The sequence below is a fragment of the Styela clava genome, chromosome 11, assembly GCF_964204865.1.
Source record: "Styela clava chromosome 11, kaStyClav1.hap1.2, whole genome shotgun sequence".
NCBI classification, from domain to species: domain Eukaryota; kingdom Metazoa; phylum Chordata; class Ascidiacea; order Stolidobranchia; family Styelidae; genus Styela; species Styela clava.
In genome coordinates this window covers 2336635-2357040 of record NC_135260.1, presented here as the reverse complement: position 1 = coordinate 2357040, position 20406 = coordinate 2336635, and the positions used below count along the sequence as shown (strand labels likewise).

Genomic DNA, 20406 nt, shown 5'->3' with positions numbered 1-20406 from the left:
TAGTATACGAGAGATAGCTTGATAATATGATGAGGTATCTTATCTGGGTATCGTTCAATGTCTTATCTTGCTATCTACTTTAAAAAACCTAATCTATCTTTCTTTTCTCACATTACCTGCCTTATATATTTATACTATCTGATTCGCATTGTTTATCCTGCGTATATCTAATTCTTTATCTCATCTATACTACTCCATCTACATATATCACAGATAATACCTTATCTATTCACCTATCTCACACGGCAAAATGGTTCCTAACTTAATATTCTTACAGAGTGCGCTCAGAGTGAGAACCGCGAGGTAATCTGCCAGTTTTTGAATATAAGAGAGCATTGAATCCTGACTTATGCATATTAGATTACATTGATGCGTGACTTAAGCGTATGAGATTACATTAATGCGTGCGGGTATGGGGTGGCATAGTAAATATATTTTATATTGAATTTAGCTGGTGACGATCAAAAGTGGTATAGTAGCGAGGTTGCATCGAAATTTGACTTAATATTCCTATCCTCTACCTGACTACGTCGCCGACTACAATGAACTCCTCAACGCCAGCTATCTCTCTCTTATCAATATCATCACGGCTAGAAAACGAGAGATATAGCTTGCTCGGCTCGATTTCGGATGATTGTCTGCGTGTTTTGACGAACATCCGTATACACTGAAGGGCCTTATTACGTCGCTGTGACTTCGTAGTGACGTAATTTTTGGATGGCGTAGTCAGGTTGGGGTAAGAAATGACATATGCAAAAATTGTCGAGTCAGGCCAACTAGAAGTACTTGTGGGGGCGTGTACTTCGACTTCCTAACAGAGTAGTTAGACATATCATATCTTGAACCCAAATGCCAACTCGCTTATAAGACAGCCTAACAACAACGCTAAAAAATTTAGTCTGGCCATGCTCTTGCTCCCATCAAGTGTTGGGTTCTTCCGTTCTAAACTACTTAATTATTACGAACATTGATCAAAGTCTATTATGGTGCGACTATGATCAATTCATTCTGAATGTGTATTAAAATAGCATTTGTCTTTTTCTCACGTTGATGAGATACAAAAAACTTTCAAATTCAATAATATTTTTTATTTGTCCCTGAAAACGAATGAAATATTCCATAAAATAAAGCAAACAAAGCAATAAAAATACGGGGAAAGACAATATCTTAGTCTTGCAATGGAAGCTTCATAGTGCCCAATTATAAAAAGAATATTTCATTTTCGTCTTGGAATCAGAAAAATATGAGTAATGGGACTAATATGGGAAATTTTAAAATTCCAAAAAAAAAAAATTAAAAAAAGTGAAGTGTATTTACCAAAGTATTTTAATATAAAAACACAAGTGTTTAACAAATAAAATTATACGTTTCGCTTATTTTCTCAAAAATTTTTTTTGCTCATTTGGTTTAAGCCTTCGTTTTGTCATATTGTCAAATAAAACGAATACCAAAAATATATAATAGGATCAATATCTCAGCCTTGCAATGACATCTCTACAATATTTTTTCATAGAGAAAGCAAAGATGCAACAAAATATCAGAAAATAAAAGAATAAAAAAATATAGATGTTTCAAAAAATGGTGAAATTTGAGATTTCGAATAATATTATTTGTAGATATTCCAAAAAATAGGTACTTTTAAGGTATTCCCGTAATATGTGAACCAAGATGGCTGACACCGGAATGTAGTATGTGTACCAGGTTAGGGTTAGGCTACAATTTTATTTCAATTTACCTTATTTTAGTTCTATTACAATTTCGGGGACTAGCCAAGTGACTCCTGTAGTATTTGTACCTGAAATTATGGCCTAACCCTAACCTGGTACACATACTACGTTCTACTGTCCGCCATCTTGGTTCACATACTACGGGAGTACCCTTTTTAATCTAGCATGTGATCTTAGTATGAAGCAATATTCAGATATTTCAATGAAAAATCAAAAAATACGAATCGCTCATTTTGTCAAAACTATTTTTTAGGTTTCACTGTTTGGGCTCAGAGCATGTAGTGGGATTCATAGGTTTGTGGTAACACATTCTTATAATGTACATTCTTGTTTTTAAAGCTATAACTTCGGCATAGTTTTCTGTTATTGGAGAACCTGTTGTTAGTAAAATAAATTACAAATGCGAACCCGTTCTTAGCAGCGGCTCCCAACCGGGGACCACAGAGCAGTTTTATGGGCCACAGTGCTCGAAGCAAAACTGATTGAACTTTTCTCTTTACAAGTTAACACTCCGTTCTTCCTAGTTTCATTGATTGATAAAATTATTTTACGGGGTGTTTTCACTTTATTGAGCATGAATTATTTAAACATAACGGAATTTGGGATCTAACGCTATAAATCAGATTCGGACAAGGTGTTTGGAGAAGGGGCCAACAATTTTGCCCACTTAGACTGGCGGGCCATGTAAGTGTGACGTAATAAGTTACATTTTATAAACAATATTTACAGTGTTACAAAAGCAAGAGTGGAAAGCAATAGGCCCCATGCAAAACTAAATTAAATAGCAATCTCAACGAATTACTTGAGCTATTTTAAACTAAAACGTCGAAATTTCGGTTTGGTTTGGTTGTGGAAGCATCAGGCGAGCCAAATTGAATTACGCAACGGGCCCAATTTTCTTTGCGGGCCGTAGTTTGCCCAAGTCAGCTATAAATACTACTCGAATGATAAACAGGGGCCAAGAGTGCTAAAACCCTCCGGAAGGGGGTTATGTTCCATAAAGAGTTGGGAACCACTGTGCAACTCACAAAACAACGATAGTATATAAGAAAGGTCAGTAGGTGTTCTTCAGATGGTATTCAATTAGTTCTTCGAAGAAATATTCACCAAAAGTATTTCAGTAAAAACTTACAGAAGTTTAAAAATATTAAATATACGTTTTTCTCAAAACAAGTTTTGCTTTGATTTTCAAGCTAGTTTTGCTATGACGGGTTAAAGCCTTCGTAGCATCCTAGAAAAATCAAATGATAAACAACAAAATCAATAAGACACAATACAATGAAAGAAAAGTATGCAGGGTCTTGCAATGGGATCTTTATAGTAATTAAATACAATAAAAGCAACAAAGCGGACATTTTATTAGAAGAATTATGGGCAAACGATAGGTAAGTTTCCAAACAAAGTGCGGATAGTGAAAGTTTGAAAATTATTCCCAGGTGAAATGGGGGGCATAAGATTTGAACCCGGTATGTGATACCTGCAATGCCAACACAATTAAGCCAAACGTTTCAATATTTAGTTAAAAAATACGAGTTTAAAAATACAAAGAACATATATTTTCGAATATACAAAATTTGAAAACCAATACTCATTTACTTATAAATAACACATCTTTATTAAAAATAACATAGATTATTAATCATTTAAAACGTGTAAGAGAGAAAAAAGTCTTTGTGCTATTGACTAGGTCTTATTTTAAGGTTATATTGAAACGATTTTAAAAATTCAGACTAGGTCTTATTTTTAGGAAAACACGGTATTTTGCGTTTCGAAAGTTAAATATTATATTTATGTAACGCATGTCATGTTGATGCAGCTTACGTCATAACATGCATATATTTTTTAAACCAGCGAACCTGTTGTTAATGTGTTCGACGCAAAAGCGTCTAGAAAGCTTTCTAAAATTATGAATTCCATCACTGGACAAGAAATTATTTGAGACACCGTGATAATAGCTAAACGAAAATATCGTTCGGAGACCGAACACTTATCGATCGAAACTGCGGTTTCGATTCATGACTCTATAGTGACACCGCGTGTACCATCACTAATTAATTAATAAATCGCTAATTATACGACATAATTCATTCAAAATCAATGGGCTTCTGGTACGAGATATGATAAATGCACATGCAAAATTTGGAGCAGATTGCATCTAACAGACAAACAGACAAATACCTATCAACATAATTACCGATCTAATGATCGATAAGTAATAACCGGCGCTCCGGAAGTGTGTGTATCAATATGGTGGTAACTATTTTTTTTTACTTATTTTATATTTAGTTGTGTAAAAGGACAAAAACCTATAGACAGGGGGTATATTCACTTGGCTAACACTGACATACCCGAACCCGTAATAGAACTAAAATAAGGAAAATCCGAATAAAACTATGGCCTAACCCTGGTACACATACTACAGGAGTACCAAATAAACACTGGAAATATCAAAGCAACTGGTCCAGTAGTGTGATAATAAAAGCGATTTTTTCATATCAATAACAAAAAACGACAAAACGATGTATATATATATATCCATTTCGTGTCCAATAACTAGTTAAAAGTCCAAAAGCAGGCATTTTTTTCTGCTTTTACCATAAAATATGTTTCGAGCTCAGCGCTCGCATAGTACAAATCTTTTCACGTCCCCCCCATTCCAAAGATACTGATTGACTCTCTCTCCATTCTTTGTCACACGCAGATAGACTAGTTTGCCGTTGTTTTTTGTAAAAACTGCTCCCCGCCTGAAATGAGTCTTGTCCACTGCAGTTCCGTTACGGAAGGAAACACTTTCATTCTGAAAATATGAAAACGGCGATCAATCTGCGATCACTATTGTTCTCTTATGTGGGGCACAAGACCACTCTTTCCTACTCTTATGATGTCATATCATCGTGCTATGAGGTCATTATTGTGTATTATGACGTGACTATTTATGTGATGAATATATTTGAAAGCAGAAAAGCGCAATAGTGGGTTATCTGAAATTTCATTTTAGTAGAAATATTGGATGTTATGGCGTCATAATTGTAAACGTAACGTCATTGTTAAAATTGCTTTTAATTGTTTTCTTCTGAATCTATAAATGGTTTTGCGTCAGAGAATTTGCTATTCGCCATATTTTAGTGGGCTTTAGAAGTACAAGGCAAATACGAGGGTTGACTCAGATAACTTTGATTCGGAAATGAACGCCGTGATCGTCAACTCCTTGCCCCTGCGTGCGGAACCCCTTTAGTTCTCACCTCGTTATAGGTCATTCCAAGATGAAAAGCTTTGCTTCCTCCAATTTCAAAATTTGATCGTATGAAATCTCCTATTCTATCCATGTGATCGTCATTATAAATATTCGCCAATTGTCCACCAATCTCCTTGCATCTCGATTCTGCTTCAGTTTTTTTACTTTTCGCCGTCCTTATTAGAGGAGTCAGAGGGATAAACAACTTGCCATCGTATTCCAAACCATTAGGAACAGTAGTACTGAGAACATCTGCAAAATAAAATCAAAATGTTTTTTGCACTAATTTGAAATCGCTAGCTTTTCAAGGGAATACAGGACACTTCTGTTATAGAATGTCAAATAATCGATAACAGCAAGCTGTCTCATTCATGTTTTTAGAAAGACAGAACATATCAAGCCTTCCGTATCTCAACTTTGATGTAGTAGTGTCTCGGATAATCAGCAGTGATAACACAGTTTTGCATCATGTTTGCTTTTACAACCATCTCGAATAGATGATAGTTAAACTTTTTAGGCCGCGCCCCCTTTTTAGAGTTTATCAAGTCTCGCGCCCACCTCAAAAATAACTAGCTAACAATAAGCTACAAATAACCCCCCCCCCCCCCCCAAAAAAAAATAAAACGTTGAAAATACATAGATGGAATCGATGGAATATTATTTTCAATTCACGCCCCTTCAAAAACTTGTCTAACTTGTACCCCCCTCCCTCCTTGTGGGGCGCGCCCAAACGTTTGAAAACCACTAGAGACTGAGAGCTATCGTGTTTCTGGCTAAACCCGAATATATTGAGGCCCTCAAAACCTTCACTTTGGTGTGGTATTAGAAATATAGTTCGAAATTGCACTCATGGACTGGTAACTAAACAGAGGCTATTTTTGGTTATGGTGGGGCATTACGCGCTAGTAAATATAAATTTACGTTAAGCTTGAATTAACGTTTCAAGTCAATACGATCAGGGAAAGAGCTATGCAGCAATGAATTCAACAATATTGAAGATTTTGGAAAAAATTCGGCTTAAGTCAATCATCTAAATTATTACGCCATTTTTTTATCGTATGACGTCATATTTCATAGTATGGCATCATATTTTCGATATTGTGGTGTCATGAATAAATATATTCAAAAGTTTTTGGAACATGAATACTACTTCTTGTTGAAATATTATTGGCGATATTTTGCCAGGGTCCAACCATCTAATGACTTTCTTCTCACTCAGGGCACTTATAAAAATCTTACCCCAACCTGTGGTCACAGTCATGGTCGACTCTTGGTGTGTGGAAGCAACAGAAGTGATCGATCGAGTTATGAACACGTTTTCAAGCACTTCCGATGTTGTGACGTCATCAGCTTTCCTGGTGCGGTGGCTACTTCTTGCTGCAGATGACGTAACGGCTTTAGTGATGTCATCACTTTTTGTGGTGGTGACTAAAGTAGTGTCATCCAGTCCATCCGCAGTTGTCACGTCAAACTTGGTGACTTGTGTTGACTGAACTTTGTTGCCATGGTAAATATCGGTTTCTATGGTAACCTCTTCTATCTGCTTATCCAGTAGCGCTCTTTCCAGGGTTTCGGTCAACTTTTCTCGTAATTCTGCGAAAAATAAAACGATTTTATATTTTCAAAAGTCCTACTATGTATACCCGACTAGGTCTACAACCACCTACACCGAATTGACTCCGACTACCACCCTGGTGTCAAGGCTATAGAGTCAACGCTTGATAATTTCGGAGTCGAAATTCTGGTTTCCAATAAGTCCGCATTTCAGACTTTTTATTATAAAAAAGTAAGGAGTCTACAGAAACCCAAATAGTTGACTGAGCGTCATTAACAGTGTTCAACGGGGGTGGTTTTTGGACAAAGGGCCAACAATTTTGCCCATCTTTACTGACGGGCCATCTAAGTGTGACGTAAAAGTTACATTTAATGAACAATATTTACAGTGTTACAAAAGCCAAAGTAGAAAACAATGAGCCTCGTGCCAAAACTAAATTTAATCCCAATCTCAACAAATTCCTTGAGCTATTTTTTAGCTAAAACCTCAAATTTTTTGTTTTAGTTTGGTTGTGGCAGCATCAGGCTGGCCAGATTGGATTATCCAACGGGGCTTATTTGGCCCGCGGGCCATAGTTTGCCAATGTCTGGTCTATGAATTGAAGAATTCAGAGTTTACGCGAGTCCTAAATTCAAAAACTTCGATAAGTCAAAAATTTTGTCTTCAACTCTGAAACCTAAAACAAACAAAATTTACAAATAACACATCCCAGAAATGCGCCACAAATATGTCCAATTCTGAGGACTTCACTACGCTGTCATCGTTGGTTACATATCCCATGCCCACCACCTCGCTGAGGGTGTAATAAATTTCGCAGACAGTGCTGAACCAAAAAGATTCAAGCCCTTACAATAAATATAGTACCATACACATCGTTAGATAGTAGTGGTAGCTGTAGGGTATAGGGTATAGGCTCTGTTCGGAGCGAAATTTGTCAATAATAAAAAACCCACGTAAAATAATAATATGCACTCACGTAGTGAATTTCCCGTTACTCACCTTGCTCGTTCTTCGCCTGAAAAACAAAACAATAAAACTGATTAAGTTACGAAAGGGTTGAATATATCAAACTTAGCGTAATATGATCCACAATTACTCACCGTGATTGTTTCCTGATTACTGTATGACGTCATCACCGCACTGCCGCTGAATCGAACTCTCACATAGATATCGACTGAGAATAAAAAATATTTTTACACGTTATTTCGTCCTCGGTTCCGAATTTGAATATACCGGTATGTAAAACTCTTGACTACGGAGAATTTGAAACTAAAACTTCAACGCCGGAGATTCTGAAAATTGGACTCCGACACCGACTGCTTAAAAAAACTACGAAAGTTGTGGAAATTGGACTCGAATTCCATAAGATTATAAAATAAAATTTCAACTCTGGATGATACGAAATTAGACTTCGAACTACGTAGGATTCGTAAATGAGACTCCGACTCCGGATATTCTAAAAAAAGACTCCGACTCCGGAGGATTTAAAAACAAAACTTCAATCTTAAAGGATTCGAAAATGAGACACCTACTACAGAATTGAAAATGAGACTCCGGCACCGGTGATTCGCAAAGAAGACTCCAAGTCTGAAGGACTTGTAGTCAAGTCTCCGGCAACGAAAGATTTAAAAATAGGACCCCGACTCCGGCGGATTCAAAAACCAGACATCACTCAGAAAAAAAAACGAAAATGCAACTCCAACTACAGAAGATTAAAAATGATACTCCGCGTCCAAACGATTTGCAAATAAAAATCCGACTCCAGAGGATTCAAAAATAAAAATTCAAACACTAAAGGATGGGAAAATGAAACTCGGAGTTCCGGATTGGAAATAAGAATCCTACTTTTGCGAAGATAAGAATGTCCCCTATTCTTGCTTACAGATATTTAGTATTTTAAAAAATAAATCCTTACCTGTATTGGCGGCACCAATACACATGAACAGAGCGATGAATTTGAATGTTTCCATAGCAACTATCTATATTCAGAGCAAAATTTACTCAGTGGGTGCCTGCAACCTTTTCACGAGCACTTTTATCTCAGAACTCGAGACTAATACCTTAGCGAACGTGTTTAAAAACTTCCAAACCAAACTAACGGGTGCTCTGAGAGAACAACAAAACAAAAATAGCGAAACCTATTCCTGCCCTCACTTTTCCTATTCTACACTGTCAGAAAATTCGCAAATTCAATCGCAATTTTAGCGTGAATATTTATTGAGATATACCCATCATGCTTGTTTATTTTCGACTCGTACAAGGCCCAATTATAATTCAAACTAATTGACTCAAAGGTTAATGTGTGTATAATATTTCGTCATAGACAATGTAAACGCTGGGTTGTAAACTTTGCACATGATTTTATAATTAATGTAAAGTAACCAGCAAAAGTTCAAATCTAATTCCTTATCCGAGATAATCAAACCCTGCTAAAAACACTTTAGCGTATGCAAGATTTCTTAGACGCCAACACCAGATAGGAATACAAGACATAACTTTAAATCAACCCTGGAAAACGAAAGCATATCAGACGACACAACTCTTCAGCGACCTATGCTTTGTTATAGCTGTTTCCCTAGACCAGCGGTTCCCAATCGGGACCAAGTTGCCCACACTCTTTAGCAAAGAAATGCTGACCGTAAAGTGGTTAAACCCGCCTACCCGCCTACCCGCCTCTTTACTTCTATACTGGGGTATTTTGCTATGTCTATATAATATACAGTATAGCGTATGGTAGGGATGGACATTTAGGGCCCGGGGGCCGGATCCGGCCCACTTGTGTCTGCTGAAATTTAGTTATAGAAATAGTTTTGCTGCTGAAATAGTTTTAATAGATATAAATTTCCGTTGAAAATACCGAATCGTCGTCTACATCAGTTCCATTAATCATTGTGACACTCAGTACCCTAGCTGTTTGTTGGTTGGGTGCTCCCGAAGTATTTGTACCAAGATGGCGCACAACCTGAACATAGTATGTGTACCAGTTAGGATTGTTCAGGTTGTGCGTCATCTTGGTACGAATACTTCCGGCGCGCCGTTTGTTGTACATTGACTGTTGCGCTAGTGCTTTGTAACTAAACCATTTTTGGGCGCTCCAGAAGTATGTGCACTAAGATGGCGCACAACCTGATATCCCTGACCTGCTGCACATACTAAGTTCAGGCTGTGCGCCATCTTGGTGCATATATTTATTTATTTCGAGACTCCGGTCCAGTAATCAAGTCCATAATCGGTAACTGGCTCACTCAGGAAAGTAATTGTCCACCCCTGGCTTATGGCATAGCGATTAAAGCGTTGGGTGCTTGGTAGCAGCTTGTCCAGGGCCTTGTTTTGAGTGAAGACGTGAAAAATTCTGCCTGCTTAAACTCTCCCCGTGCTTCATTTAATACAGCGGTTCTCAACCTGTGGTACGCGTATCACTAGTGGTACGCGGGAGCTTTCCAAGTGGTACGCGAGCAGTTTTGAATTATTGCAACAATTAGCTTTTGAGTTGGCTAAAATATGGCGGAAACGATTTCGCTTTATCTTTCATACTAAATGTATTCCTTGTCTTTATAGCTCGCCCGCTGTTGCCCACCTAAAAGGAAACGAGACGGGCATGTTTTCGCCACAATGTACGTCCACAATGTATCTACATTAAGAAATCGGCAACGAAGGGAGCGTTTTGCGGGAGTCGTCGACACGTGTCGAGATATCTTGATTGCGCCTTGATACGTCCTAACGGTGTTACTATTGCTACCAGATGTACGTGTTGGCTGATCGGTAATTTGAAGATTTAAAGCTATCGCCGACCAAAGTGTATTCGTCCGAGTTTTGCGATAAATCGATTCGTTTCGCGATGATTAAAGCTACTAGCTCTGACGGTGAATTCCCTCGTAATTTTGTACGCAATTAATACGTTGTTACTGCATATAATAAATACTTTGGAACTTTGCACGAAGGTCTAAAAATGGATGTAGTGCCACATAATAAGCTACCGTATCGCATTTCTTGTGCCATTATTCCCCCCACAATTTTTTTTTTTTTGGTGGTACGCAGCTTGAGTGAAAAACACAAAAGTGGTACGCGCCAATAAAAGGTTGAGAAGCGCTGATTTATTAGGATACGTCAAAAGTTGTGCAGCCTGCGGGCCAAATGTGGCCACGAGGAAAAATTGTGCGGCCCGCGGTGAAGTGCCAATTTTGAACAATGTGCGTCCCGCGAAAAAGTTTTTCATTTCATTTAATTTGGTACATCTGAGTAATTCAATTTTTTTTTGCGTTACGAAGCCTATATATACCTGGGTCCAATTTATTATCCATGCATGTGACTTTACAATGTTAGAAAATCAATAACCTGAAATTTTTGCCAACAACTACTAGAAAGCCTATGCTAAATAGAGGTGCGGATTGCGGTTTCACCCAGTTACTTCTATCTAACCCACTGGTTCTCAACCAGTGGGCCATGGCCCACTGCTGGGCCATAGAGACATTTTCAAGTGGGCCACAAGTCTATTAAAAATTACTATGGTTATTGAAAAGTTTAGTTTCATTTGTGTCATTATAGTCAAATTTTTATTGCAGTAGCAATGAATGATGCTGCTACTTTTCATTCTAGTTTCGGAAGTGGAATTATTTATTTTTTGCCAAAAGAGTCTTGTTTTTCTTGTTGTTTTTTTCTTGCATGAAAAAGTTAGTGGGCCACAGAATTTTTATAAAACGAAAGTGGGCCACGAAGGAAAAAAGGTTGAGAACCACTGATCTAACCCTCTTGTATTAAAGGTTAAACACCCGGAGTTATGTGATTCATATTCATTTTATTGAAAGCAATGTATATTTGTATTATTACATGATTACTACAAAGTAACAGAACTAAGGGCGTATTTTTGGGCGCAAATCAAAATGCATAAATTGAAGAATTGAAAAATAAAAACATGATAGATTTGCAAACGGCACAAAAGAAAATAAAATGGAATACATGCGTGTAACAATTAAAAAATATGATATATGTGCAGAATGCACGCGAGAAATTGAAAAAAAAAATGGTTTACTACGGAACATTTGTTATGTCACAAAGTAGATCAAAACGCATATATAATTACAATTAAAGCGATTCACAATACTAAAATATAGTAAAAATATTTCAGTTGTTACAACAAGGCTGTAGGGTCGCAGTTTGACGTATTTGAGCCCAGATACTGAATTCAAACCCGGACTTTCGGATATCAAGGCGGCCAAGTCGCAGTGACGCAATAAGGCCCCGCAAACTATACGGATGGTCGTCTGATATTACGCACAGACAATCATGCGAAATCGAGCAAGCTATTTCTCTCGTTATATCGCTGGCGTTAGTGAGTTCATGATAGTCGACGAGGTTGCCATTTCAGACGAGCAAGCTCTTTGACGTAATTTTTAACGACGTACTCGGGTGGGGGTTAGGAATAGGATTTTTAGGATATAGATAAAATAAGCATTTCTATATATTACGGAGAACAGAAAACTGATTATGCGATCATTTGGTTGGCAAATCACAAAAAAACAGTACTTTTAAACATGGGATGACTAACAACAAAAACCAAATGATATTCGATTATTTTTCTCCGAATGTTTCCCTCAGTATTTGAAACGACTCATTCTTTTTTATATTTTGCACCATATTTCAATAGAATGAAAAGACCAACAAAATTCAAAATCACTGCCCCTATGGCAATACTTGGATGAAAACAGAAAGCATTTGGGTACATCTCAAAATACGAAGAGATGAGAAACGTGACACAATTGTTAACGGTAAAATACACGTATATAATCGGGTTGTTAAAATATCCATCTACCGTATATAACGGAGCAGGACCAATCATGGGTGAATTCAAGTTATTAGTGATGAGGGCATTGTAGGAAATCGTATTCTGTAGAACCCATAATATTCCTGCAAACCAGGACAAACTGATAAAGGAATAAAGAACAACTACTATCCTCGACACCAAATATATAAGCTTAGTTAAAAGCATCAACAGACAACCAGGATTAGAATGGATACAAACAAGCCCGATGCATATAGCTAGGAATGATATCATAGCAGATTCATACTGTATCGTTTCTGCTTCTAGGTCACAGAACGACATGGTGTATAAGTTTATTATTAACTGTGGAATATATCCAATTGCCAATCCAGGATTTACATGGAAAGGGATATCACAGCTCTTTTCAAGAACATCTTTCAAATAAAAAAAATTCACTGTCCCGCCAACCAATAGTGATACGATAGATAGGATTAGGATGACAATTGAATGTTGTTGATAATAAATCCTTATAGTTAAAACATCGGTGACTATATCGATAGCGATAAGCAGGATTGTAAAACAATGCAACAGTCTCCTCAGATCCAATCTCACATTGGTCTTAGGCATCATTTTTGACGTTGTACGAAGACTCACTCTCTTTCGTAGCGGAAACAATTGTTTGCTAGCAGCTGATAAGATAGTGACGTCACAAATCATGCAATTAACAAACATTGAGTGCTTGTTACGTGTCGGGGCAAATTTGTGGTATAGATTTTAGCATTGACTGTTGGCGTTGAGAAGTCGGAGCAATGCTTTCATACAATCTGCAAGAATAGCGACATGTCAACTCAGCAGACAGGCTTGTCTAAACGCATGAGATCTAGACCAGAACTACCGAATGTCTATGTCCAGTGGAGGAATTCATTTTTTTTCTCAACAGAAACCTCGATTCTCAAACCTTTCAGCTTGTCCTCTGGTCAGGGGTCCCAGTCTGGGTCTAATTCCAAAACAGTTAACTGGTTAAACATCTCAGATGTATGAACTGGATTGGTATTTGTGAGTCGTAAGTGAATGAATCTAGTTCTCCTCTCGCACACGCTCAACAGGATATGGGTCAAGCCGACCGATTGAATATCTCCCTTCTTACCAAGGCCTGGTTTCTGATCTGACCAAGTCCTATGTTCTTTATTTCTTTGGAATACAAAGACCTCCTATATCGTTTCTGACTTATACTTGCCCGTCCCCGAGTTATATCATAATAATTATAGAATTTGTAAAAGTCACTTTCGGTTTATTGAAAGTAATTTATATGAATATTACATGATTACTAAAGGGTAAAACACATGCAAATAACAGAACTACCGTTAAGTAAAAGTTGAGTTTTCAAATGGGGATTTCTGAACACAAATCGCAGTTATCAAAATGTAGGCAATTGGGAATTATAAAAACATGACACGCGCAGAATGCAAGTGTAAAAATGAATAAAAAGAAACTCTTCTACGAAACCTTTATGATATCATAAAGGGGTTAAAACACGCATCACTACACCCAACTACAACTAAAGCGAATCGAAATACTGAAGGAAAGACAGTTCGGTCGTTACAATTAGGCTGCAAATTCGAAGTATTGGAACTATAGCAAGTAAACTTAGATGATACTCCATTTTGAATTCTGGCACAAAATCCAAGTAATACGAAATGAAACATCAGTGTCAAGCCGTGAGCGTCGGCACAAAATTTAAGGGGGTGTGTGCTCTGCCTGATCAAAGATGCAAAATTCAGGTAATTCAAGTAATAGTAACACATCTTTTGAATATTGGGAGAAAAGGGGGAGAATTTTGGTTGGATTGTCAAATTTTTAAAACACCATTTTTGGTTTTATTGAAAGTAAAATCTATTCTGGGTAAGGAGAATCGATGTCGAAGCACATTCATGCGGGTAACCAGCAAGGAGACAGATAGCCAGTCAATTGTACCAGATGTTTTGACTTTGATTCTGTAGCAGAATCAAATCTTACACTGCTATCCATGTGAGCATACCATATTCGAAATAATGCCGACGCCCATGTGTTAGGACTATGTAATCTGTACAAATCAGCGTTTTAAAACTTACATATTTCCTTATAATTATCAGCACTACCAGTACAACAAAGCCAACTCCTAAAGTCCTATTCGAAATTTCGGGAAAAGTTGACTGATTTCAAGTTACATCAGTGGAAGCATTTTACTGAATGCAATATCAGCCCAAAAACCAGCAAATATTTGACTTTGAAAATGACTTTTGATATTGTAGGGCAAGTCAAGGTCGAAACTGAGCTTAACCTTGAAAGTGACCTCTAAAAGCAAGTCGAGGTCAAAGTTAGGTAAAGAAACACAATAGGGGACTAAATAGTCACAGACTACTTATTTCATAGAATAATAAACAATTAAAAACTGTACATATTAAATAGGTAAAAAGATAAGGTATATGGGGGTCTGGGGAGTAAAATTGCAAAAAAAAAGAGTACTCTCTATAATAAAGGAAGGATGTCGGTATATATCGTATGATGTGATAGTATTTTAATATCAATGCTGTAAACAAGACTCTGAAAAAGTATTTGTTTGGTTTGGTTTGGAATCACTAATGTACTTGGGACATCCTTGACCATAAAATGGTGATAGCTTTAAGGAAAAATTTTGAGTTACGTTTAGTTAATCCAAATAAATGAAGAGCTCCAATAAGGAGTATAACAGTTATTGGGAGAATCAGGCACTGAAATTGTGATATGAATATAAAAAGTTGAGAGCTACATTAAACCTCTAATACATTTGTAATTTTTTTAAACAAGAAATGCTAGTTTTGTTGAGTGTAAATCATCAGTAAATAGCCAACTTATTGTCATAGAATTATACCAGAACTTTTTTTTGTGAAAAAAAATGAGTAGTAACTACAAAAATCAAATCTTACAGATTCGAAAACAAATGAAACGAAAACAAAAAAACTTCAGGCAAAAATTTGGTTAAAGTTAACATTTAAACATAATAAATAAGTGATATACATGCATAAGTTAGATCTTGTTAGTAAGAGTTATTTTGGTTAGTTATGGGGGGGATTCCCGTGAAAAAAATCCATATGCAATGAAATTGCCGATGACCAAACTGGATTGTAAGGATATAGAATTTTTTTTATAAGATTTCAAATTTGAATGGGAAATACCCATGTATACTCTAAATAATTTTGTGAATCATGATGAGGGATTTCAAATATCTCAGTGAAAAATTGGAGATAAAGGGGGGGTTGGTTAATTTACAAACTTGTTAAGGAGATACAGTATCTTTACAGAAAAAATAAATAGTAACAATAACATATTATAATGAATACGACAACAATATTTAAAATCGTTTTCAACTTGGGAAATTGGGATTCCATGAAAATTTGGATCTTGTACTTGGAGCAAGTACATTTAGTATTTTGCAATTTCAGATCATCAAGTAACTACTGAATTTGGAAAACAAAACACAGGATATCTGTGACACGAGTCAATTAAACTTATTTTCTCAAACTCTTGGTTTTCGAATTTTTTCAGTAATGAAAGGTATATTAACCTGAAAAACATTTGGAAATTGTCCTTTTTTCATATCAAAAGTAGTGAAATAACTCTGTATTATCATTATCGGTATGTAATTTTTCAATATTTGATACAATGGCCCCGCTTTCTAGAGCATGCAAAAAGTGGGGAGAGGGGGGGAAAACAGACAAACAAAACGAACAAGGATTGACAAAATGGTTTGTAACTTATTCAATTCGTGATAAGAGAAAAAAAATTTTAGGGGGTGAGTGGGGAGGAATTCACGAATCGAACAGGTAACAAAAATTGTCGCGTCAGGACATAGTCGATCATAAAAAATAAAATATGCTGAGTCACAATAAACAAAATTCTAAAAATTAATGGCGAGGAAACTTATACGGAGGTGTATCTAGTAACTGTGAAATTCATTTACTCATTCCTAAATTATGCATTACTCTTTCCTTATTAATGCTCAGTGGGAAACAAGTTTTTCTTAGAGTTTAAAGAACTTTATATATGTGTGATTTGAATTTGAAAGTTGAAAACGAGAAAAGGATGGTTCAGTATGTATTTTCAAACTTCCTGGGGTCGGGGGTTGAAACTTCCATGGTAATTATTTCTCCATATGAAATCCGAATTTTATGTTTTATCAGAATTATAAAGACGTTTCAAATAACCAAATTTTAAGATGGTTTGCGACATAAAATCAAATAGAGGTAGAAGATGAAATCACCACAGAGAACTGGCTGAAAACAATTCGATTTAAAACACACAAGTTGACATTCATATGGAACCTTCAAATTAAAACGAAAACCTTTACAACCTCAGCAAAACAGAGTGGGTGTAATATAAGCTGTGCAACAAATTGGTATATTTAATAGCAGGAATTATTTTGGGGGATTGATAAATTACACTGGAACAGTATTTGAAATATATTAACCTTTTGAAATCGATTATTCAACTCTCTGTACTAAGAATAAATTTCAAATACGTCAGTGGATAATATTTCCGCTGATTTCCATTCCCATCTCGAGGAGAGAAAAGCTAACGATTTTAATGCTGCACAGCTTGTATTTCACTCGAATCTTGTTCAATCAAACCAGGCCACATACATTTTCAATCATTCTCAAATCATTTTTTTTTCTCAAAATTTAAAGTTTTGGTGCATAAAATACAATAAAAATATAAATATCATAACTCTTAACCTAAAATTCTTTGCGATTTTACGAAAACAATAACAAAGTAGGCAAGTATTTGGATTCAGAATTCCGTGGATAACACTTGTTGTCTGCTGAGGTGATGGTACTTATGATGTAATAATTAGTGCAATAAAAGTGTTATTGTTACATCATACTTCAGTGCCATCTTCTTCATTGTTCATTCTTAGATTGTCTACAATGGGTATGCTTTTCTTTTTTCGTGATTTACCTACTTGAGAGCGAGGTTTGGTATTATTAGTCTGCCCCCTATTTAGAGGTTGCATTTCAACGTCGTTTACATTAACATTACGTTGGTAGTTTTTCTCATATTTTTGTTTCTTCACCGAAACAACGGTAGCGAGACCAGCAGAGTTCGAACGTTTGTGCTCTTTCTCGCTAGATAGTGGCCATGACTCACCAGACTCTTGATCACTGATGTCATCATCGACACATTTTTTATCGTGATGTGGGACAACCACTATATGGCTCTGTTTGACTTTATCGCCTTTCTGTTTTCGTCGTCGTCGACGAACACAGCAAAGAGCGAAAAGACAACAAAATAATATTGGGAGAACAACAGATGAAACTCCAATCGCTATGAGAGTAGCAGGCGCTCCCTCTTCCTTTTCGACCACGATTCCTTTCATGTTGGTTCCATTGCGATAAGATTGGATATCGTCAGTGATGCTACGACGTTTGCGATGTAATGGAATAATCGCAGCTGCTCGACGACGTCTCGATAACATCATATCTTCTGGCCCAATTGCGTACATTACCTGACGGTTAAAAAGATTTTGTTCAGTAAATTCAAAAGGAAAAATAGCCTTCATCGAACCGAAATCATATTGCCTCAAACAAACATATTTAACTAGAGCATGACAAGAAAAATAATTGAATGAGAGTAAAATTAACCACACATCATGTTAAAAAATCAATGAAATAAATGAATGTTCAATTAATTGCGGGAAACTAAAATAAAAACTTTATATATAGTTTGATTTAAGTTAAAGTTAATAGAAATACACAAAAGCGCAAAATCCTAAAAGAACGATAAGTAGTCTCTGAGAAACTCTGTCTTAGACAAACAGAACAGATATAATAAATTCTAACATTCAACTTCCAATATGATTCTCACCTGTAGATACCACTGATGCCCTGCTTCTACTTTGTACAGAGCGTCAACTCTGATTAGGAACCCATCAACCCCTGGCAATTCAGCAAGTTTGGCATAATCTGGAACATCTGAGGCAAAATGTGCTCCGAATGAAACATCGTGGAAGTATTTGTCTTCTGCATCTCTGCTGCTTCGATCCTGTAAAAAAAGACAAAGAAGTTAGGATAAGATAAGATTTCTGTTTTAATTACAGGGGAGAAGGAAGTCCATAAGATGACATAATTAAATGGAAATCTCGTCCGGTCACCAGTCCATGTCAAGAAACCGTAACCGGCCATCTAACGTCAGTGAGGAGTCCAGCAATCCTCTCCTTGATCCTTGCGAACTCACACAGGGTAATCAAAGGTACGGTGGCGAGTGTGTTCCTAACGCTTGGCACGATGCACCACATCGCCAAGCAAAGTTCAAGTCAAAATTGTCTAGGAAACAGCTCCAATAAGCAGAAATTTCCGGGGTAACCTAGCACAGTAATTTCCTGACGGGGAAAAACTTCCAGTGCATAGAAGAGAACTAGCGGCTGTTCAACTGAACCAGGGACAAGTTAAGCCATGAAGTCGGGTGGAATCACCGAGCTAAGCCTTACTGGTGGTTATTCAAACACAAGTTTGACTCGCTTCATTTATATCATTTGAGTCACTCCGAGTCTTTGATAAAGGATGACTCGAGTTGATGACCTAAATCGGAGATCTCAACGTTTTTTTTACCCCGGAACATCTCTCCTTTTTATCTCTTTTCGCGTGACCAACAAATTAGAAGGTAAAATTGATGGGTAGTTTTAAAAACATTTAGCCTATGGTAAAATTGAAAGATTTGTTGTGGACTTTACAATTAAAAAATTAGGCCAACCGTTAACGATATTAAACGGTTCAAGAAAACGCCATACTTTACAGACTTACACGAGGCCTCTCCGCTTGTTTAGATAACAAGGCCTATTTGTCGCCAGTTGGGAGACAAATTAACAACCCAGAGTCGCCAAAGTATGACTGAGATCGCCATGGCGACCAATTTAGTCACAATTTCGAACCTTGTTCTGCAGAACACTCCAAAAAAGCATGCGGAACAGTTTGTGAATTGCTGACTTAAAGTCTCCACAAAAATGCAAAGAAGAGTGCAGGGAAAATACAAGCCTAAGTAAAAGAAATGAAATAAAATAAGCTAAAAGAATTCACATTTCATACTTACAAGTAACAAGAACCTATGCTGCAAGCTTCTGCTCGGTTGAATACATCCATACTGTGGGCCCTGATGATAAACTGTGCCTTCTGGGTCATAAGTAGGAATGTAACCATCTCTCCCAGTGCAGAGGTAAACTTTCTCTAATTGCAACTTGTATGCATTGTGTAGATCTTGGTCAGGGCTCCATAAGACTCGGCCGAATATTGTTTGACCTGAAAGTTAATGAATGAATCAATTAATTTTATTTTGGTCACTTTGGCATGAAAAAATGACATAACAACAAAAACATACGGACAAACAATATGTTGAGTCACTTGAAAAACAAGCATAACATTTTGGATTAGGATAAAAATGCACAAAAAAGTGCTCCAGAAGTATGTGCACCAATATGGACCGAACCAAACAAAGTTTGTTCGCCTATTTTATATCAAGGGACGAAAGCCTATAGGCAGGGGATATATCACTTGGCTAACACAGACAGTTCCCGAACTCGTAATAGAACTAAAATGAGGAAAATCGGAATAAAATTATGATATAATCTGGTATGGGAGTAACGCATTAGTCCACCAAAATTATTTTATATCTGCAAATTATGTAGATTTGTTTCGCCACGGCTTCCCCAGTGAAATTTGTATTCAACATTATTTCTTTACAATTTACTTTTTTTTTTACTGGATGGAAAAAATAAACTTGACTATGACTTCCCTAATCTACAAAAATAAGCAGGAGTTGCCATATGATTGATTATAAACTTTCCTCTCACTGGGATAAGCATAAAAATATTTAAACAATCCAACCCACCTTTGGAGAACGATCCCTTGTAATCTAATTCACTTTCTTTAGCTTCTCTTGGATCCATCAGGAAAAGTTTTTCGTTATTTCCGAGGTGAAACTCTGTGTTCAATGAATAAACAACAGGAACAGGGCGGCTGGTCTGCTGGAAAGTTATTGGAAGCTTGAACCTGCAAAAAAAATTTTTTTTTTTATTTTACTCCGGACATGGGAGACTATTGAGTATTTTTGAAGAGCTGCAGGT

At 36.6% G+C, this 20406-nt stretch overlaps 2 protein-coding genes across 4 annotated transcripts in view; both read right to left on the bottom strand.

The window, feature by feature from the left end:
• Window positions 1–3449: 3449 nt before the first annotated feature.
• Window positions 3450–8719, bottom strand: LOC120347800 (uncharacterized). 2 transcript variants are annotated; one of them, XM_039417901.2, is made up of 6 exons: window positions 8433–8719; window positions 7618–7691; window positions 7517–7532; window positions 6202–6555; window positions 4970–5214; window positions 3450–4524 (listed from the first exon to the last, which is right to left on the bottom strand). In XM_039417901.2, exons 1-6 carry the CDS (start codon window positions 8485–8487, stop codon window positions 4342–4344), a joined length of 927 nt encoding a protein of 308 aa, XP_039273835.2. In that variant the 5' UTR covers window positions 8488–8719; the 3' UTR covers window positions 3450–4341. The 2 variants fall into 2 exon arrangements, with proteins under 2 accessions (XP_039273835.2, XP_039273836.2); XM_039417902.2 differs by having other exon boundaries at window positions 6208–6555.
• Window positions 8720–15099: 6380 nt separating this feature from the next.
• The window catches only part of LOC120347789 (extracellular matrix organizing protein FRAS1-like), a 185096-nt gene continuing 179789 nt past the window's right edge, over window positions 15100–20406 (bottom strand). For both annotated transcript variants that reach the window (XM_039417879.2, XM_078118103.1), the window contains exons 76-79: window positions 20172–20332; window positions 19377–19582; window positions 18156–18332; window positions 15100–17796 (exon numbers count right to left, since the gene is read on the bottom strand). In XM_039417879.2, coding sequence (XP_039273813.2) covers window positions 17170–17796; window positions 18156–18332; window positions 19377–19582; window positions 20172–20332 — 1171 coding nt within the window. In that variant the 3' untranslated portion in view covers window positions 15100–17169. The remainder of the gene's footprint in view (window positions 17797–18155; window positions 18333–19376; window positions 19583–20171; window positions 20333–20406) is intronic.